Genomic DNA, 15,269 nt, shown 5'->3' on the forward strand with positions numbered 1-15,269 from the left:
CACCAACTTCACACAAAGAAAAAAAAAAAAAAAAAAAAAAAAAAAAAGGAAAGAGGCGGCGGGCCAGACCCCACCAACTCACACAGGGCGTTCGACTACAGATCTATTTACAGCGAGTCCTTAGCCGACGGCGGCAACACAAGAGAAGGCGAACAGAAAGCCCTAGTGTCCAAGCCAGCGTGGGGAGGGACACCCCTGTGCAAAGGGGCCAGGCTGGCCGGCCCCAGGTGGTAGCGGGGAGACGTCAAACAGACGGAGAAGTGAGCACCATGGGTCGCACGCGCCGCGGCCGGGATGCGCCGGCCGGCCGGCCCCGGGCAGCAAGGCAAGACGCACCAGCCAAGAGAGCACCAAGGGCAGAGGTGGCGGCTGCCTCCCAGTGGCACCGGCGGCAAGGCCAGGCCTTGGAGGAGATGCCTGTTTTGGAGGGTTGTGAGGTGTCCCTGAAGGCCACACCAACCGCGGCACAGGGGTGCTGAGGCTGCCCGGTCCCCAGCCTGGTAGGGCTCAGGGACAGGACGGGCTCAGCAGACCTGGCCCTGGGGTCACATCTCCCCAGAAGGCTCTCCAGGGCCCCAGCTGAGTGCAGGAGCTGAGCTGGGTGGCAGCAGAGGGGAGCAGGGGAGCCCCAGAGCCCAGCTGGGCTCAGGGAGGGAGGTGCTGGGCCAGCAGAGCACCCTGCAGCCATGCTTGAGGACAGGCAAGCGCGGGGTGCTGAAGGCAGCAGCCCCAGCTTGGCCCTGCTCAGGCCAGTGCCAGCACCCTGGTTCCATCCCAGCCAAGCTGGCTTTGGGAACAGTCATAGGCCACTGCAGCCGCAGCAGGCTGTGACAGCGCCAGCCCAAGCCCCACGTGCCCCCTTCCCGCACGGCCAGGGATTAAGGCACCGCGGCAGCACCGGGGCTGATCCCCTCCATGCCAGGAGCCTCGCCTGTGACATTGCACAGTAGGGCCAAGAGGACATGTGGCAGCCTTAGGTGGTCCCAGAGCACCGACACGGGGCACAGCGAGACCCTGCCAGGCCATAGGGCTCAGGAAGGCACAAGGGCCTTAGGGAGGCAGTGGCATGGGGACTACCCCCAGGCACAGCTCACCAACCCACACCCCCAGGCCTGGCAGCACCAAGGGGACATGGGGCAGGTTGTACCCCCCTGCCACTGAGGGGACAGGGCAGGGGTCCAGCTGCCCGAGAATGGGGCAGCAGCATATTCCCCATGCCCAGGCCTTGGCCAGTGGGAGGGGATACCCTGTGTCATCCTGGCCTGGTGGGAGACCCTGGCCCCAGGGCCAGACTCGGCCTTGTGCTTTTGGGGAGAGGGGAGCCGCCAGGCAAGGGGCTGCTCTGGGAGCATCCCACTGCCACCAGCTGCCACGTCCCATCTCAGCCAAGCTGTGAAGCCCCGGGAGGTGGGTTCAGGGACTGGAGGTCGTCCAGTGAGCACCAGTTTCATGACAGAGGTGGTTTGAGTGGTGGAACCAACAGCTGCAAAAGAAACCAAAGGGAAAGGGAGCTGCTTACAAGGAAGCGGTGGGCACCGGGCCACGGGCTCCAGGCCAGGAGAGCAAAGAACCAGAACAAAAAAGGGACCAAAGCAAAGTCTGGACTCGGCCAAAGGAAAATGGGAGGGGGGAAACAAAATAAAATAATTGAAGCAGGGTTTATTGGGCTGTCCTGGTCGCAGCGGCTGCCATGCAGGTGAAATGGGGAATGTACAAAGTCAGCAGTGAGAGCTGTGCTCCTCCACGGCCAGCACTTCCCACAGCAGCGGCTCCCTCGTCGCCTGCCCTAGGCTACGCCTAGACTGGGTGGAGAGGGAGCTGGAGACCCTCTCGCCCACACTCTCGTCCTGCGGCCACACACTCCTCCTGTGTCCCCCAGCTTTGGCCCAGGTGGCTCCCGCGGGGTCCCTGCCCCACGCAGGGGCCTTCCTGCAGCTCCCAGGAACAGGGGCTCAGCCACGTCGGTCGCCCTGGCCCCAAAGCCCAAGAGTTTGCAATTAGAGACAGAGTGGCAGAAAAAAAAAAAAAAAAAATCAAGACGACAAACCAGGATTCTCCTACCCCCAGGGTTGGGAGGGGAGACGGCACCTCGTGCTCTCCCACGGATGAGCCGAGCTTCCCCACGCTCCGCTGGGACGCGCCAGAGCCCCGGTCCTCTCCGCTCACTCGCCAGCCCCGCGCTCCGGGATACCAAAGGAAAAGGAGAGCAGCCCGGTAGGAGCAGTGGCTGGCAGCGGCTCCCCTCCGCCTGGGCCGGCATGTCCAGGCCTCACAGAGTCGACTGCAGGTCGGGATCCACCATGGTCTCACGGTCCGGAGACTCGATGTAGTTGGCGGCTTCCTGGAGCTTCAGCAGCATGGCCATCTGCAGGGAGAGGAGCGTGGCACCAAGCTTGAGGGGGACGAGAGGTCCGTGGATACCGTGGGGAAGCCAAGGCCACCAGGCCCTCCTTCCCCTCCCATACAAACCAACCACCCCAAGAAGCTCCTTAGAGGGTAACGCAAAGTCCAGAGATGCTGCAAAATCCCTCCATGTCCCCAGGATCTGGCCTTGGGCACAGCTGGGATGCTCAAGGCTGAGCATGGCAAAGCAGTGTGGGGGGACAATGTGGGGACATGGCAGTGTGGGGGGACATCATCTGTGGCAGCCTGTCTGCTAGCAGCCTCTCCAGGTGACACACCCGGACACATATGTGCAAGCCCCAGTCTGTGTGTGGCTCTGCGTGTGGACATGATGCCTCGTGCAGCGCCACGCTGTGCCCACTCACTGGCATATCACAATGTGCCGACTCGGTGTGCAGCCTGCCTGCCAGTGCTACTATCCCGCACCCACCGCTCCTCCCAGGAGTGCAAAATGTTTCTGCATCCCCAAATCGGGCTTTTTACACTGAAAAATAACTGGGAAAGCGAAGATCCACCTTGCTCTCCCCTCTCCACCTGGCCCACCTCCCCAGCAGGGCCGTACCAGAGGGTCCGAGTCCAGGGAGCTGGGCGTCGTGTCTTTGACGGTGCGCTCCTCAGGAGGTGAAACAGTGCTGTGGGGCCCGATGGTGGGTGGGGGCAGGTGGTACAGCTTGGACTGGTCCTGCTGCGCTGACGGCCAGGGTAGGGTGTCCCGCACCCACTCCACGGGGTCCTCCCAGGCTGCCTTCTGCCCGTGAACCTGCAGGTAGGGAGCAAGCAGCAACCACCTCTTCAGCATGTGCCAGAGCCAGCGACGTGGCACCCCAAGCCCCCCCAGGACAGTGCTAAGTCCTGCTGCAGCCACAGGGCAGGGCAGGGACTGACAAGAGATGCCACCTGTGCCCAAAATCCCAGCGCCTCCCCTCGCCCCACCCCATTAGACTGCTGCATCAGCATGTCCCCAAGCACCGCTGGTTTGCGTTCCCACGTGCCAGGCAGCTCTGGGTACCTTGAGCCCATCTTTTGCCCCCTCCTGCAGGTAAGGGATGATGGAGTTGTTCCACAGGTCGATAAACCAGGTCCGGAAATCCTCAATTCCAATGGGGCAGGACAGGAAGAAGCAGGGACCTGGGGGGGGGAAGGCAGAGAGCGAAAATGGGGGCTGGGTCCCCCTGCTCCAGTCACTGGCCCCGTGGCAGCACAGCACCAAGGCGAGCAAGCCTGGCTGCGCAGGGTGCCCTGGACTCGACCACCTCCTGGGAGCAGTGTCTGGGCAGCATCTGCCTGACACGCATGGGCAGAAAGCAAGCTCCCGGGCAAGGAATGGGGCTGCTAAGTTCAATCTACCCCCCAAAAGCATGGTGAGGCAAAGGGAGACCTGCCTGGGAAAACACGGCTCCCCCGTGCCCAAGGAAGGGTGCCAGTAAGACCGGCAGCCTTGGCTGACACCATGGTGACAGCTCCCATGGAGCACGGGAACGAATGCCACCCAGGGAAGAGCAACACTTGTGTGTGTCGCCCACCGGCTTTTGGTTGTGTTGGACTGGGGGACACAGGGCAGCACATCAGCTCCCCAAGCTCCTTTGGGAGGGTCTTGCCCCAGTCCCTGGGGGGCTCCCAGCAGTGCGAGGTAGAGGAGGGAGGTGTGCGGCAAGGTCATACCGATGAGGAAGTCTGAAGTGCTGTGTTTCTCCAGGAAGGTGTGCAAGTGGTACCAGAGCTTGGGCACCCAGTCCAGCACACGCAGCAGCTCCTCCTTGTTGGCATTAACATCTGTGTCTGACTCCAGCAGCTTTCGCCGCAGGTAGCGCACCAGGAAGCCGTTGGCTGGCTCCACGTTGTTTGAGAAGGTCAGCATCCTGGGGGAAAGACTCAGGTGTTCAGGGCTGGGTCCCCACACAAGCCGCCCTGCTCCCCAGCACCCTCGGGGGACCTCCTAGCACCCCCACACTGCATGTCCCCAAGGTTGGGGCATCAGATCCTTCTGGGATGGTGGGGACAAGCCTGGGGCTCGGTCCTCATCAGGGTCCCCAATCACAGGATGTGTCCCCAGGACTGCCCAGGGGCAGGAGTGATGGCCTCTGCTCCCCCCAACCCCACAGGGATGGTCCCCAGGGATGTACAATTCCCACCTGAAGCTGAGATGGAGGCCATGGTTTGGGGTCATCTTCACAGGCTGGTTGGTGGTCCCAATGATGTAGGGGCTGAGTGAGTGAGAGAGAGAGAGAGAGAGAGAGAGAGAGAGAGAGAGAGAGAGAGAGAGAGAGAGAGACAGGATCCATGAGAAAAAGCACCCTGCATCATCCCCGCCCGTGGCAGAGCTGATCTGAGCACAGCAGACATGCGCAGCCGTGCAGTCTCATCTCCACAAGCCCAGGGATCTTGCTGAGAGCAGCAGGGAGCATGCGTGTGCCCGGGAGACTGTGCCGGAGGAGGGTACAGTGGGACTCTCACCATTTGTGGTACTTGCAGGTGAGCGCACCGTTGACGAGCTCGCTGATGGAGCCCGCCTCGCTGAGGTCATCTAGGAGGATCACCAGCGGCACGTCCGCCGTGCCCGTCTCCCGGTCGATCTGATTGGCCAGGTTGGAGAGGTACAGCTGCAGGTCCTGCAACGAACGGGCCAGGTGTCACACATGGGGCTGTGGCATGGCTGCCAATGGGGACCACAGCACCAGTACCAACAGGAACACTTCTGGCTGCTGCGCGCCGTCACCTTGCAGGACTGCTGGTGCATGTTGAAGGTGCTGACGATGCCCTCGGTGACATCCCGACCCGAGCGCTCCACCAGGTACTCAGCCAGGCGGTTGGTCAGGTAGGTCTTGCCAGTGCCGCTGGGTCCCGAGAGGATGAGCCGCCGGTGCTTCAGCAGGAGGCTGATGTAATGCTGCATCATGGGCTTGGGGATGAGCGTCTCGAACACCAGGCTGTCCACGCACTTCTCCTTCAAGCCTGCAGGCAGGGGAGGGCTGAGGGTCCTGCTCACACCCCACGACACCGTGAGACAGAGGGAAGATGGGACAGGGATGGAGCCTCTCCGCCACACTGACCTTTGAGCGTCACGACGATGCTGGTCAGGCCCCGGTGGCACAGCGGCAGCTCTGGCGGCTCTGTGTCCAGGACCCGCTTGATGTGGCTGATGCTGTAGCCATAGACAGACTCAGTGCTGAGCCCCAGCGTGGAAGCAGGATCCATCTTAGTGATGTAATCCTATGTGGACAAGGACAGGGCTGTCAGTGCCCCTGAGGGCTGGCAGGGAGCAAGCAGTGCTCAGCAGCTCCAGGAGACCCTGGTAAGGACCTGGGCCAGGGAGCATCAGGCACGGTGGAGCAATGTAAAAGGATAGCTCTCAAAAGAGGGGTCCTCATGCTCCTACCTTGAAGACCTGGCAGACAGCCTCATCCAGCATCTTCCAGTCCACCTTCCCGCTCACCTTGGTCCAGCCCAGGAAAAACTCCTGCTGCTTGAGGTCCTAGGAGCCAAGGCAGAGGTGTGCAGAGTTGGAGCACTGCATCCAGCCCCAGAGAGGCATTCTCTGCCCCTTGTCCAGGGCTGTGGCACTGGGACAGGTCAGGCTCCCCATACAGCCCACACTTACCCCCTTGATGATGTGCTGGGGCGGCATGCGCACCACAATCCGCAGTGTCAGCTCATCCTTCTGGGCACCAGCACTGACAGCATCCATGGGGGACACATCTAGGGATGGAGCAGTGAGGCTGTGCCGGCAGGGAGAGCCGAGCCACCAGGCCTGACCGTGCCCAGCCTGTGCCAAATCCTGCTGTGGCTGATCATGGCACTGGCGGCACAACAGATCCCCATGCACAGCTGCCTCCAGGTGAGCAGCAGCACGTTCCCACCACACACACGCCTCTGTCCCAGCCCTTCCCTGTTTGCCAGCAGCTCCGTCACCCCTACCTGCGTCCCCCAGGCTGGGGCTGAAGGCACGGCCGAGGGCGAGACCCAGGGAGCGCCGCGGTGAAGAGGAGGCCGACGTGCTCGTGACATGGCCGGGAACGGAGCCTGGCACTGCCGAGGGCCCCGGAGCCACTTTGAGCCGGTCATTCTCAGCCTTCAGGAGATCCACCTCCAGCTGGGGGAGAACCGGTTACGGCACAAGGTGAGGAGCTGCATGCCGGCAGCATCCCGGGGCTGCAGCATGGCTGTGGGGGCGCAGGGACTGTGGCCACCCAGGTGCTCAGAGCCAGCCGGGCTTCTGGCAGTGGTCCTCACCTGCATGTTGTGCATGGTCTCCCGCAGCTGCTCCAGCTGGTGAGCAGAGTTGAGGGCCTCCAGGCGGATGTCCGTCAGCTTCATCTCCTTCTCCCACAGCTCTGACCGCAGCTCCGACACCTCCTTCTTCTCTGGTTCGCCCTCGCTGTGGGCCTGGAAGAGCCTAGGCCAAGGGAGAGAAAGTCTTGCACGCATCCAGGGCAGGAGCCTGCAGCCCCCACGAGCGGCCCTCCCCATCCTGTGCTGCCTGCCCTGGCCCCACGTACTCAGCCGTGTCGATGCCCACAGAGGAGGACGTAGAGGATTTGATGGAAGGTGAGGCAGTCTCTGTAGAGCCATGCTGCAGCTTGGGGGAGGAGGGGGCCGACGAGTCTGGCGTGGCAATCTCCTCGATGTCCGAGTAGGACGAGGCTGATTTAGGTCCCTTCTTGATGCTGAAGGCCTTGTTGAAGGAGCTGCGTAGCTACAGGAGATGGAAATGCTCGTTAGGGACAGCCTGACAGTGCAGCCTTGCAAGCAGAGACCTGGCCCAGTCCTGCCCCGGGGCCCCCGTCTGCCCAGGACCCACAGACAGTCTGAGCTGGGCCAAGTAACACCATATCCATCAGCGAGGCAGCACTGTGCCCTACCGCTGCCCCGGGGAAGGCACCAGCCTGACCCCGCTCTGCTGGCACAGCTGACAGACGGGGGTGCACGGCCCTTTGTGCAACACTCCAGCCCCAGCCTGGACGGCACCAAACAGCCCTGCAGAGTGGGACCCATGTCCTGGTCAGGCTTCCCGCAGCCCTGCTCCCCACCAGCACCCACATCAGGGTGTTCAGGCACTGCACCAGCACCCTGGTCCACCGGGAAGGGCCGACTCCATCCTCACATTCACCCCACCACAGCCATCCCAGCAAGTGGCGTGTAGGGGGACATCCCCCCTCCAGCCACTGCAGGGCCGGGGTCCTGGTGCAAGGGGACAGTTTCAGCCCCACACCTCCCTCTGCCCTCTGGGGTCCTCCTGGAAGCGCAGAGGGCCAGCCAGCCCCCCGCGAGATGTCACCGGGGGTCCCGCCCAGGCATGCAGCATGCACACAGCACACACAGAGCAGTGGGCGGGTGAGCGGTGTGCTGAGGCCAGGGAGGGCGGATGGACATGGCACAGGGGGCCAAACCGGGCCTGGGTCTCGCTTATGCACCACCAGCCTGCGGGAGAGCAGCAGGACAGGCACCCCGGGCTCACACAGTGTCCCCTGGAGGGCCACAGCCTGCTCCGAGGGAAGGTGGGAGGAAGAGAGGATGGAGAACAGGCAAGATCCGGCCCAACTCCCACAGCCACCAGGCAGGCTGGTTTGGTGTGTCCCCAAAAGCAAAAAGCATTGCATTTCAGCGTAAAAACCCAGGTGGGTGTCAGGCTCTGCTGATGGCAGGAGAGCAGGGGAACACTGGGACCCATGTGGGTCCCGACAGGGAGGGAGCCACTTGGGGCCACATCAGGCCAGCCCTGGCAATGCAGAGGCAGGCAGCAACACACCCCGGTGCCACAGGCACAGCTGCAGTGAGGTCCCCATCCCAAAAGATCTGGCTACGGGGAGTCAGGAGAGTGCCTGCCTTCCCCGGGCAAGAAGGGGACTGTCCCCATCCATGGGACAGGTCCCCATCCGAGCCTTTCCTGCTGCCTCAGGGCCACCCAGGGCAGTTCAGCCCCTCCGCGTGGGTGCATATTTTGGCCTTAGCATCAAAGGAAGCAGCCAAGGTGCGCACAGCCTGGCTGGGGGCCCCGGGATGGCCCGTGCTGGGGGTTAGTGCCAGTGGGATGGATGGGATGGATAGTGTTATGAGCACTGTCCCACAAAATGGAGCGAGGGCCCTGGCCGGGCACGGCATGGGGTGGAGGGGACGGCGTAAGTCTTACCTCATACACCTGGAAAAAAAGGGTTGAGGTCAGCATAGGGGGAGAGAAACAAAACAAAGCAAGACTTAATCGCGTGTCCAGCTCAGAGCTGCTTGTTGCAGGGAAGGGGCTGCCTGGCCAAGGTGTCCGGCTCCCCACATGGGCAGAAGGGAGACACGTGGGGAAGCCACAAGGGAGCAGGGGTGCAGGACCAGGGCTGGAAAACTCCCAAAGGGGCTGGAGAAGTTCCCAGCCGGCACGTCAAGACACAAATCCATGGTGGCTACACGCTCCTCGCCAGTGCTGTTCCCAGGGGACACACGGGACCAACACCACAATGCCAAGGTAGACCGAGAGCAGCTGGCTCGTGGGGCTGACCTTGGCCAGACCCTGCCAGCGGCTCCCCAAGCCCCGCTCCTCCTCCCAGTGCCCCATCCAACCCACCCAGCTCTTCTTCTTCTTCTTCTTGGCGTCGGCATCCTTGCTGCTGCCAATGCTGGAGTGGCTGGTGATGCTGTTGAGGCTGGAGATACTGTCAGAGGAGTTCTGCCGCTTGATGCGCAGCTCTGGGGCCAACAAGAGAAGCAGGAGAGACCAGGAAAGGAGGTATGAGCAAACCGCGTCTGCTCCAACGCCAGAGCCACCTGCACTCTCCTCCCTGCACCCCTTGCCTTCTCCCACCCAAACACCTTCTTGAGCTCTCAGAGCCACCTTGTAAGATGACATGGGGCTCAGACACCACACGGGTGCTGCCATTCAGGACAGTGACCCCAAACCCCAGGGAGATGCCCAGAACACACACTGTTCTGCTCCTGTCCCAAGCCACCTCCCTGCCAGCGCCTTGCACTTACATTGGGGTTTTGGGGATAGAAACAGCACTCATGGGAACAAAGCCAAGACCAGCAGCCAAAACTGGGCTGTTGGCAAAGGGCCTGGTGAAGAGGTGTCCCAGGGAGGACGAGCAACCCATCACCCCCAGGCACCAGCACCGAGACCTCCTACAGTGACAGCTCTGGCTGTCTGACCCTGGCTTCAGATGCTCAGGGGTCCCAGGTGGGGAAGAGCTGCTGCCCGGGGGACCCTGCCTCCCATTTGAACATCTCACTGGCATGAGGGGTGCCCTGGGGCCCTGTGCCAGCCCCAGGCAGGAGCAGCCCAGCTGGGCTTGGGCGAGGGGCTCAGGAAGGGCTGCAAACCCCCACAGCAGGGGGCTGCCGAGCCATGCCTTACCTTTGGGGGTGACGTCAGTGCCATTCAGGGCGCCCTGGATCACAGCTTGGGCCTCTGAGTTCTTCTTCTTCAGGAAGTCGATGGTCTCTCGCAGGTCCAGCAGCTCCGTGTCCTGGGGGAGCAGAGCCAGGAACCGTAGAGTGCATTCCAGTGGCGCAGGGCCCACTCCAAGAGCACCCTTGGGGTGGGCAGTGCTGCAGCAGGTTCACAGAGTCCAGCATCCCCCAGCCTCATGAGCACCCTCCCGCACCGCCAGTGCCCCCCAGCACCTACTTGGCACCCCGACAGCACCCACCTTCTCCTCAGCGGTCTCAGCCAAGTGCCGCAGGCGGGATGTCATGCTCACCAGGCTCTGCTCAAAAGCCGCCACCAGGTTGGCCTGTGAGAGGTGAAGAAAGAGGTGAGCACCTGGGCAAGCACGCATGGCTGGGCGAGCACCCGCTGCCGGGTGTGGGATGCAAGAGGCTGGAGAGGGGAAAATCAAGGCTCTCGTGGGCGCAGGCCAGCACCAGCCCCACGCACTGCAGGGACACAGAGCGGCGTGTCCTGCAGCAAGCAGCAACTCCCACAGGGACTCACATTAGCAGACAGCTGGGACGTCAGGGTGGCCACCTTCTCCTGAGAGGACTCCAGCTCGCGGCGCAGCTTACGGATTTGCTGTGGGGAGAGAGTGAAGGAAGTGAGAAGGGCCAGGCACTCACCCTCGCCGCAGTGGCAGGGGCGGGCAACGAGCAGAGGGTGCAGGCTCACCTCGGACTGCATCTTCTCCTCAGCCTGGCAGTGCGAGAACAGAGAGAGACAGACAGAGGCAGGCAGTCAGGAGGGCAGCGAGGCACAGACAGGCTCGGCGCGAGGCAGAGGCATGCACAGAGCCCCCCCGTTCCCACCCGGGCCCCCCCAGCCATGCACAAAGCGGTGCAGCACGGAGGTGGCTCTTACGGAGGAGTAGGTGGAGGACGCGCTCGAGGCCAGGGACAGCACCGATCCATGAACTGCAACAGAATAAAACCCGGCACGTCAGGGTGCCCCTGGCCAGTGGCATCCCCAGGGGCTGCAGGTGCAGGGCATAGCAGGGTGCAGGGGACAGAGCTCCCAGTGGAGGGGGGCTCTGCGGGGGGCCGGGGGAGGCAGAGGGTGGGATGGCAGCTGCTCAGCACTGCCCATTTCTTGGCGCATGGCTGGTGACCTCCCCGGGCATGAGGCGTGCAGCAGGGCGTGGGGAGTACCCTCCACCTGCACCCTCCACTCTGGCTGAGCCCAGGGGCTCTGCCACCCTCCCTGGCTGCTTGGGTCCCCCCCTCCCCGTTGCCACAACATCCTGGGGCCAACCCAGGGATGCTGGGCACCCACAGCAGTCAGGGCAGGCTGTGGCCCAGAGCAGATGCCAGCGCAGAGGGGTCCACCAGGCCCCTCGGGGCTGCCGTCCCCGGCTCTGATGCCGAGGACGGGATGCACCAATCCATCTGACAGTGCCACAGCAGCGCCAAGAGGAAGGGACAAGTGTGCGGGGAGCCCCGCCGCACCCCCCTGGGAGCCCCCTTCGCCTGGGCAGGAGCGCAGCACACTCTCACCGTCGTCCACAGGGTCCCGGAATGAGCCCGAGCGGATCATGCCCTTGGGCTTGTCGGCCAGGGAGAGGGTGCTGCCCATCTGGGACGTGCTGTACAGCTCGAAGGTGGAGTCGTGGGTGGGGATGCTGTTGGAGCGGGTGATCCGCGGGGTTGCGGCGGCAGTGGGGCTCACTGCAAGAAGGCAGGGGAGAAGCAGGGTCAGAGTCACACCGGGGACCTGGGATCGGGATGGGGAAGGCAGGGCTTGGGAGCAATCCACAAGGGCTGGGATGCGGAGAGGAAGCAGGGATTGTGGTCCCAAAGCAGGGGGGGCTGGGGGAATGCTAAAAATGCAGATTTATGCTGGGAAGACCTGGACACCAGCACCAAGGTAACCAGAGGGCTGAGAAACAAATCCATTGCCCCAGGGCAAAGTGGGCACCACCATGCCAGAGCCCGTCACCTCCGGGTGCAGGAGGGGAGCACCTCATCACTCGCTGTCCCCCACCAGCAGCCCCAACCCATCTGCCTGGACCCCCCAAACCCTCCAGGGACACATAGGTCCTGGCAAGGGCAGGGCAGGGCTCACACCCCTTGCCCTGCCGGGCACACCAAGAGGAACAGGGAGCCGTGGGCAGAGCCCCGAGCGTGGATGAGACGCCCCGAAGCAGAGGTGATGGACATCCCTGGCTCCTGGGCACAACCCAGCACCTCAGTGGGCCAAAAGCACCAGGCGCTGGGCGTTAGGGCTGCTGGGGGTGTCGAGGAGAAAAGCAGCATCCAGGGCAGCATCAGCAAGTCACACAGGGAGCACGGGGTGATGGGGAGCAGGGGGAACAGGGCTTGCCGCAAGCGGAATGGGGCTGGCAGTGGAGGGCACTGACCGATGCTGGTGAGCGGACCCTTCCCGACCAGCGCCATGGGGAGGGCGGGAGGTGAGGGCAGCTCCTGCTGGTCGTCCGACTCGGGGAGCCCGCTGCTGACAGCATGTGAATGGCGCCGCTCCTTGGCCTCCTCCTGGGAGTGGAGCTGGTACCTGGGGAGCAGAGCAGAGACAGGCATGGTGAGGTGGACCAGTACCATCCTGGCTCCTGCCCGCTGCACTGCGGCCCAGCCTCCCCGGCATGGAGGGCACCGCCAGTACCCCCCCTGCAGAAAACTCCACATGCCTGCCCACCCTCCCTCCCCAGCACCATCCAAAAGTGATTCGGGCTCTTTTACCTCAAACCCTTCTTGGGCAGCGTGTTCCTGTCACGGTTGGCACTGGAAGGGAAGGAAAGATCAGTGACATCCCTGCACAGATGGGGGAAGGTGCCATGGGGGTTGAGCTGCGGGGACAGGGAGCTTTTCCCCAGAAATGTAGCGGGCCGCCCCACCCCCGGGCGTGGGGGGCCCCGCCAGTACCCCCCCTGCAGAAAACTCCACATGCCTGCCCACCCTCCCTCCCCAGCACCATCCAAAAGTGATTCAGGCTCTTTTACCTCAAACCCTTCTTGGGCAGCGTGTTCCTGTCACGGTTGGCACTGGAAGGGAAGGAAAGATCAGTGACATCCCTGCACAGATGGGGGAAGGTGCCATGGGGGTTGAGCTGCGGGGACAGGGAGCTTTTCCCCAGAAATGTAGCGGGAAGAGCCTCCAAAGTAGGCAAAGGTCATAGCAGGACAGCAGGGAGGGATCTGAGCCCACAGAGGTGCCCTGGCAGCCGCGTGCTCTCCCTCCAGCCATACCTGTCCAGATGTGCGAGCCGGGGGCTCCCGCTCCAGCCCAGCTCCCCTGCCTCTTCCTCCTCCTCTGTGCTGGCAGGGGGTGCAGCAGCAGGGGTGGGGGTGGTGGTGCTGCCCCCCGAAAAGGCACTGGGCAGGCTCATGGGCATCTGCAAGGACTCCATGCTGCGGTGCAGGCCTGAGAGCTTGGGGTACATCCTGCCCTCCTTGGGGACGCTGAAGCCGCCCATGAGCTCCAGGCCCTGGGAGAAGCTGGCCGAGTTGATGTTGAGGATGGGGGCAGGACTGGGGCTGAAGCAGGGCGCAAGGTGCCCACCAGCCGGGTGCAGGTCCTGGAGCTTGGCAGTGTGTGGGGGGTGCAGCTCGCTGGAGGAGGGCAAGTCCAGGCTGTTGGAGTTGACCTTGTCCAAGTTGGCCAGCGAGGGAGGCTTCACGTAGGTCTTGGCAGCCGCTCTGGAGGGGGGAAAAATGGGTAAGGAAGCCGGAGAGACTCAGGTGCTGAGCACGGCTGGGTGTTGGGCACAGCCGTGCCGAGCACCTGCTGCCCTCAAAGGTGGAAGGATCGTACCTGAGAGGCGTGGGAGGCAGCTCAGCCACCTTGGCCGCCGGCGGGAGGTTGGCCTGGGCTTTTGGGGTGCTCTCAGGCGAGCTGACGCTCTTCAGCGTCCCGCACTCAGAGTCGAGTGCCACTGCCTTGGCTTTGGCCTTCTCCTTCTCACGGTCCGTCTGGTTCACAGGGGCCGGCGCGCCGCGGCCGGCGCCGATCTTGGACGGCTCCTTGAGCCGTGACACTGAAATGGTGCCCTGCTTGGTGCTCAGCAGGCTGGGATCGATGCTGCTGCTGACTGGCCGGTTTGTGCCACGGCCACCAGTCACACTCATGGAGCTGGACTTGGCCGGCCGGGGCAGGCTGCGGTACTGGATGTTGGAACGAGCCCCTGGGGCCAGGAAGCCAGGCTCAGCTGCGTTGGAGACGTCCAGGCTTGTTTTCCTCCCACTGACTGGCTTGACGGGGATGCCAGAGCTCTTCTGGATCTTGCCGAGCGTGGCCGAACCCCCAGCCTGCATGACAGTGGCCGTGCCAGTGGCAGGAGCTGGTTTCTTATAGCCAAAGGAGCTGGAGGCCGAGGGGCGCGTGAGACCCGAGGGTGGCTTCTTGGCATCAGCAATGCGGTCACGACCGGCATCGGAGGAGGAGCGCTGCAGGCCTGTGCTCTTCACAGACAGCTTGCTCTTGTCGGTGGCTTTGGTCTCGGGCTTGCCTGGTGGGCAAGGAAGGATGGGTTAGTGTCCCGGGAGGCTTTGGGAACATTTGGGTGTAAACTAGCCCAGACAGGACAGTGGCATTGGAGGTGCAGGGATGTGATGGAGAAAGGACGTGCCACCATCCTGGGAGTTGGGGCAGAGCCACGGCCAGGCCCCCTGTGCACCCAGCTAGCCGCCAGCCTGGCATGTGGCCACGAGGCCATGGGGCAGGCACAGCCTTGGGCAAGCAGGGTTTAGCGTGGGGGCCAGACCCACAACCTGCCTCCAGGGATGCACAGCCCCGCCACCCCCTCCAGCCCCCGTCCAGCTGCCAGGTCTGAGCACAGCCACAGGGCGTCCCGTGGCCGACATGCTCGGGGAAGGCCCATGAAGATGCCACCCAACCCTCTCCCCATCAGAGGAGCTGGACCCTGCTCAAATTGGGTCTCACCTGCCACTTTGAGGGTGCTCTGGGCTGTGTGGGTGATGGGGGAGGTCACGGCCACCGGAGGGGTCTTGCCCTTCTTGAGGGAGCCCGGGGTGCCCAGGCTGACGGGCTTCTTCAGCTCCCCGCCCTTGGGCCCCTCCTCACCACCCTCCGAAGGCTCCCGCCGCCACTTGGAGGAGCCGTGCTCCATCTTGAGGCTGCTGCTGTCGTAGTCCAGCTTCTTGGGTGCCTTGTCCTCACCCTCACAGTACCAGCTCAGTCCGCTCTCCGCCAGCGAGCGCTTCTCTGAGTCCGTGCGCAGCTGTGGGCAGAGTGGAGTCAGGGGCGCTCCAGGCACCCACCCCAAACCCATTCCCAGGGAGCACCAGCCAGCTGGGAGAGGGATGCACCAGACACCCTGTGCCATGCCTCAGTTTCCCTACGCCGGCACCCTCCATCCCCTCTTTCCTGTAGAGGCGGCGGCACCAAGCCAGGACTGATGTCAGGAAGGGTCCAGGTGCCGCAGGCACCTACCGCTATTGCTGAGTTCCTGCGTGAGGCGGTGGGGGGGGGGGGGGGGGGGG

General features: G+C 63.4%; 1 protein-coding gene across 1 annotated transcript in view; it reads right to left on the reverse strand.

Annotated features, from left to right (window-relative positions):
* Positions 1–2,269: 2,269 nt before the first annotated feature.
* The window catches only part of NAV1 (neuron navigator 1), a 63,284-nt gene continuing 50,284 nt past the window's right edge, over positions 2,270–15,269 (reverse strand). The window contains exons 9-34 of the mRNA XM_019472725.1: positions 14,710–15,012; positions 13,582–14,275; positions 13,017–13,466; positions 12,771–12,812; positions 12,174–12,325; positions 11,311–11,481; positions 10,679–10,731; positions 10,490–10,513; positions 10,319–10,396; positions 10,035–10,118; positions 9,740–9,851; positions 8,954–9,075; positions 8,531–8,539; positions 6,900–7,096; positions 6,634–6,796; positions 6,319–6,493; positions 6,002–6,099; positions 5,780–5,875; positions 5,454–5,613; positions 5,120–5,355; positions 4,858–5,012; positions 4,536–4,607; positions 4,066–4,262; positions 3,413–3,531; positions 2,966–3,163; positions 2,270–2,365 (exon numbers count right to left, since the gene is read on the reverse strand). Coding sequence (XP_019328270.1) covers positions 2,270–2,365; positions 2,966–3,163; positions 3,413–3,531; positions 4,066–4,262; positions 4,536–4,607; positions 4,858–5,012; positions 5,120–5,355; positions 5,454–5,613; positions 5,780–5,875; positions 6,002–6,099; positions 6,319–6,493; positions 6,634–6,796; positions 6,900–7,096; positions 8,531–8,539; positions 8,954–9,075; positions 9,740–9,851; positions 10,035–10,118; positions 10,319–10,396; positions 10,490–10,513; positions 10,679–10,731; positions 11,311–11,481; positions 12,174–12,325; positions 12,771–12,812; positions 13,017–13,466; positions 13,582–14,275; positions 14,710–15,012 — 4,256 coding nt within the window. The remainder of the gene's footprint in view (positions 2,366–2,965; positions 3,164–3,412; positions 3,532–4,065; positions 4,263–4,535; positions 4,608–4,857; positions 5,013–5,119; positions 5,356–5,453; positions 5,614–5,779; positions 5,876–6,001; positions 6,100–6,318; positions 6,494–6,633; positions 6,797–6,899; positions 7,097–8,530; positions 8,540–8,953; positions 9,076–9,739; positions 9,852–10,034; positions 10,119–10,318; positions 10,397–10,489; positions 10,514–10,678; positions 10,732–11,310; positions 11,482–12,173; positions 12,326–12,770; positions 12,813–13,016; positions 13,467–13,581; positions 14,276–14,709; positions 15,013–15,269) is intronic.

Source organism: Aptenodytes forsteri, unplaced genomic scaffold (genome assembly GCF_000699145.1).
Source record: "Aptenodytes forsteri isolate BGI_AS27 unplaced genomic scaffold, ASM69914v1 Scaffold213, whole genome shotgun sequence".
Classification (NCBI taxonomy): domain Eukaryota; kingdom Metazoa; phylum Chordata; class Aves; order Sphenisciformes; family Spheniscidae; genus Aptenodytes; species Aptenodytes forsteri.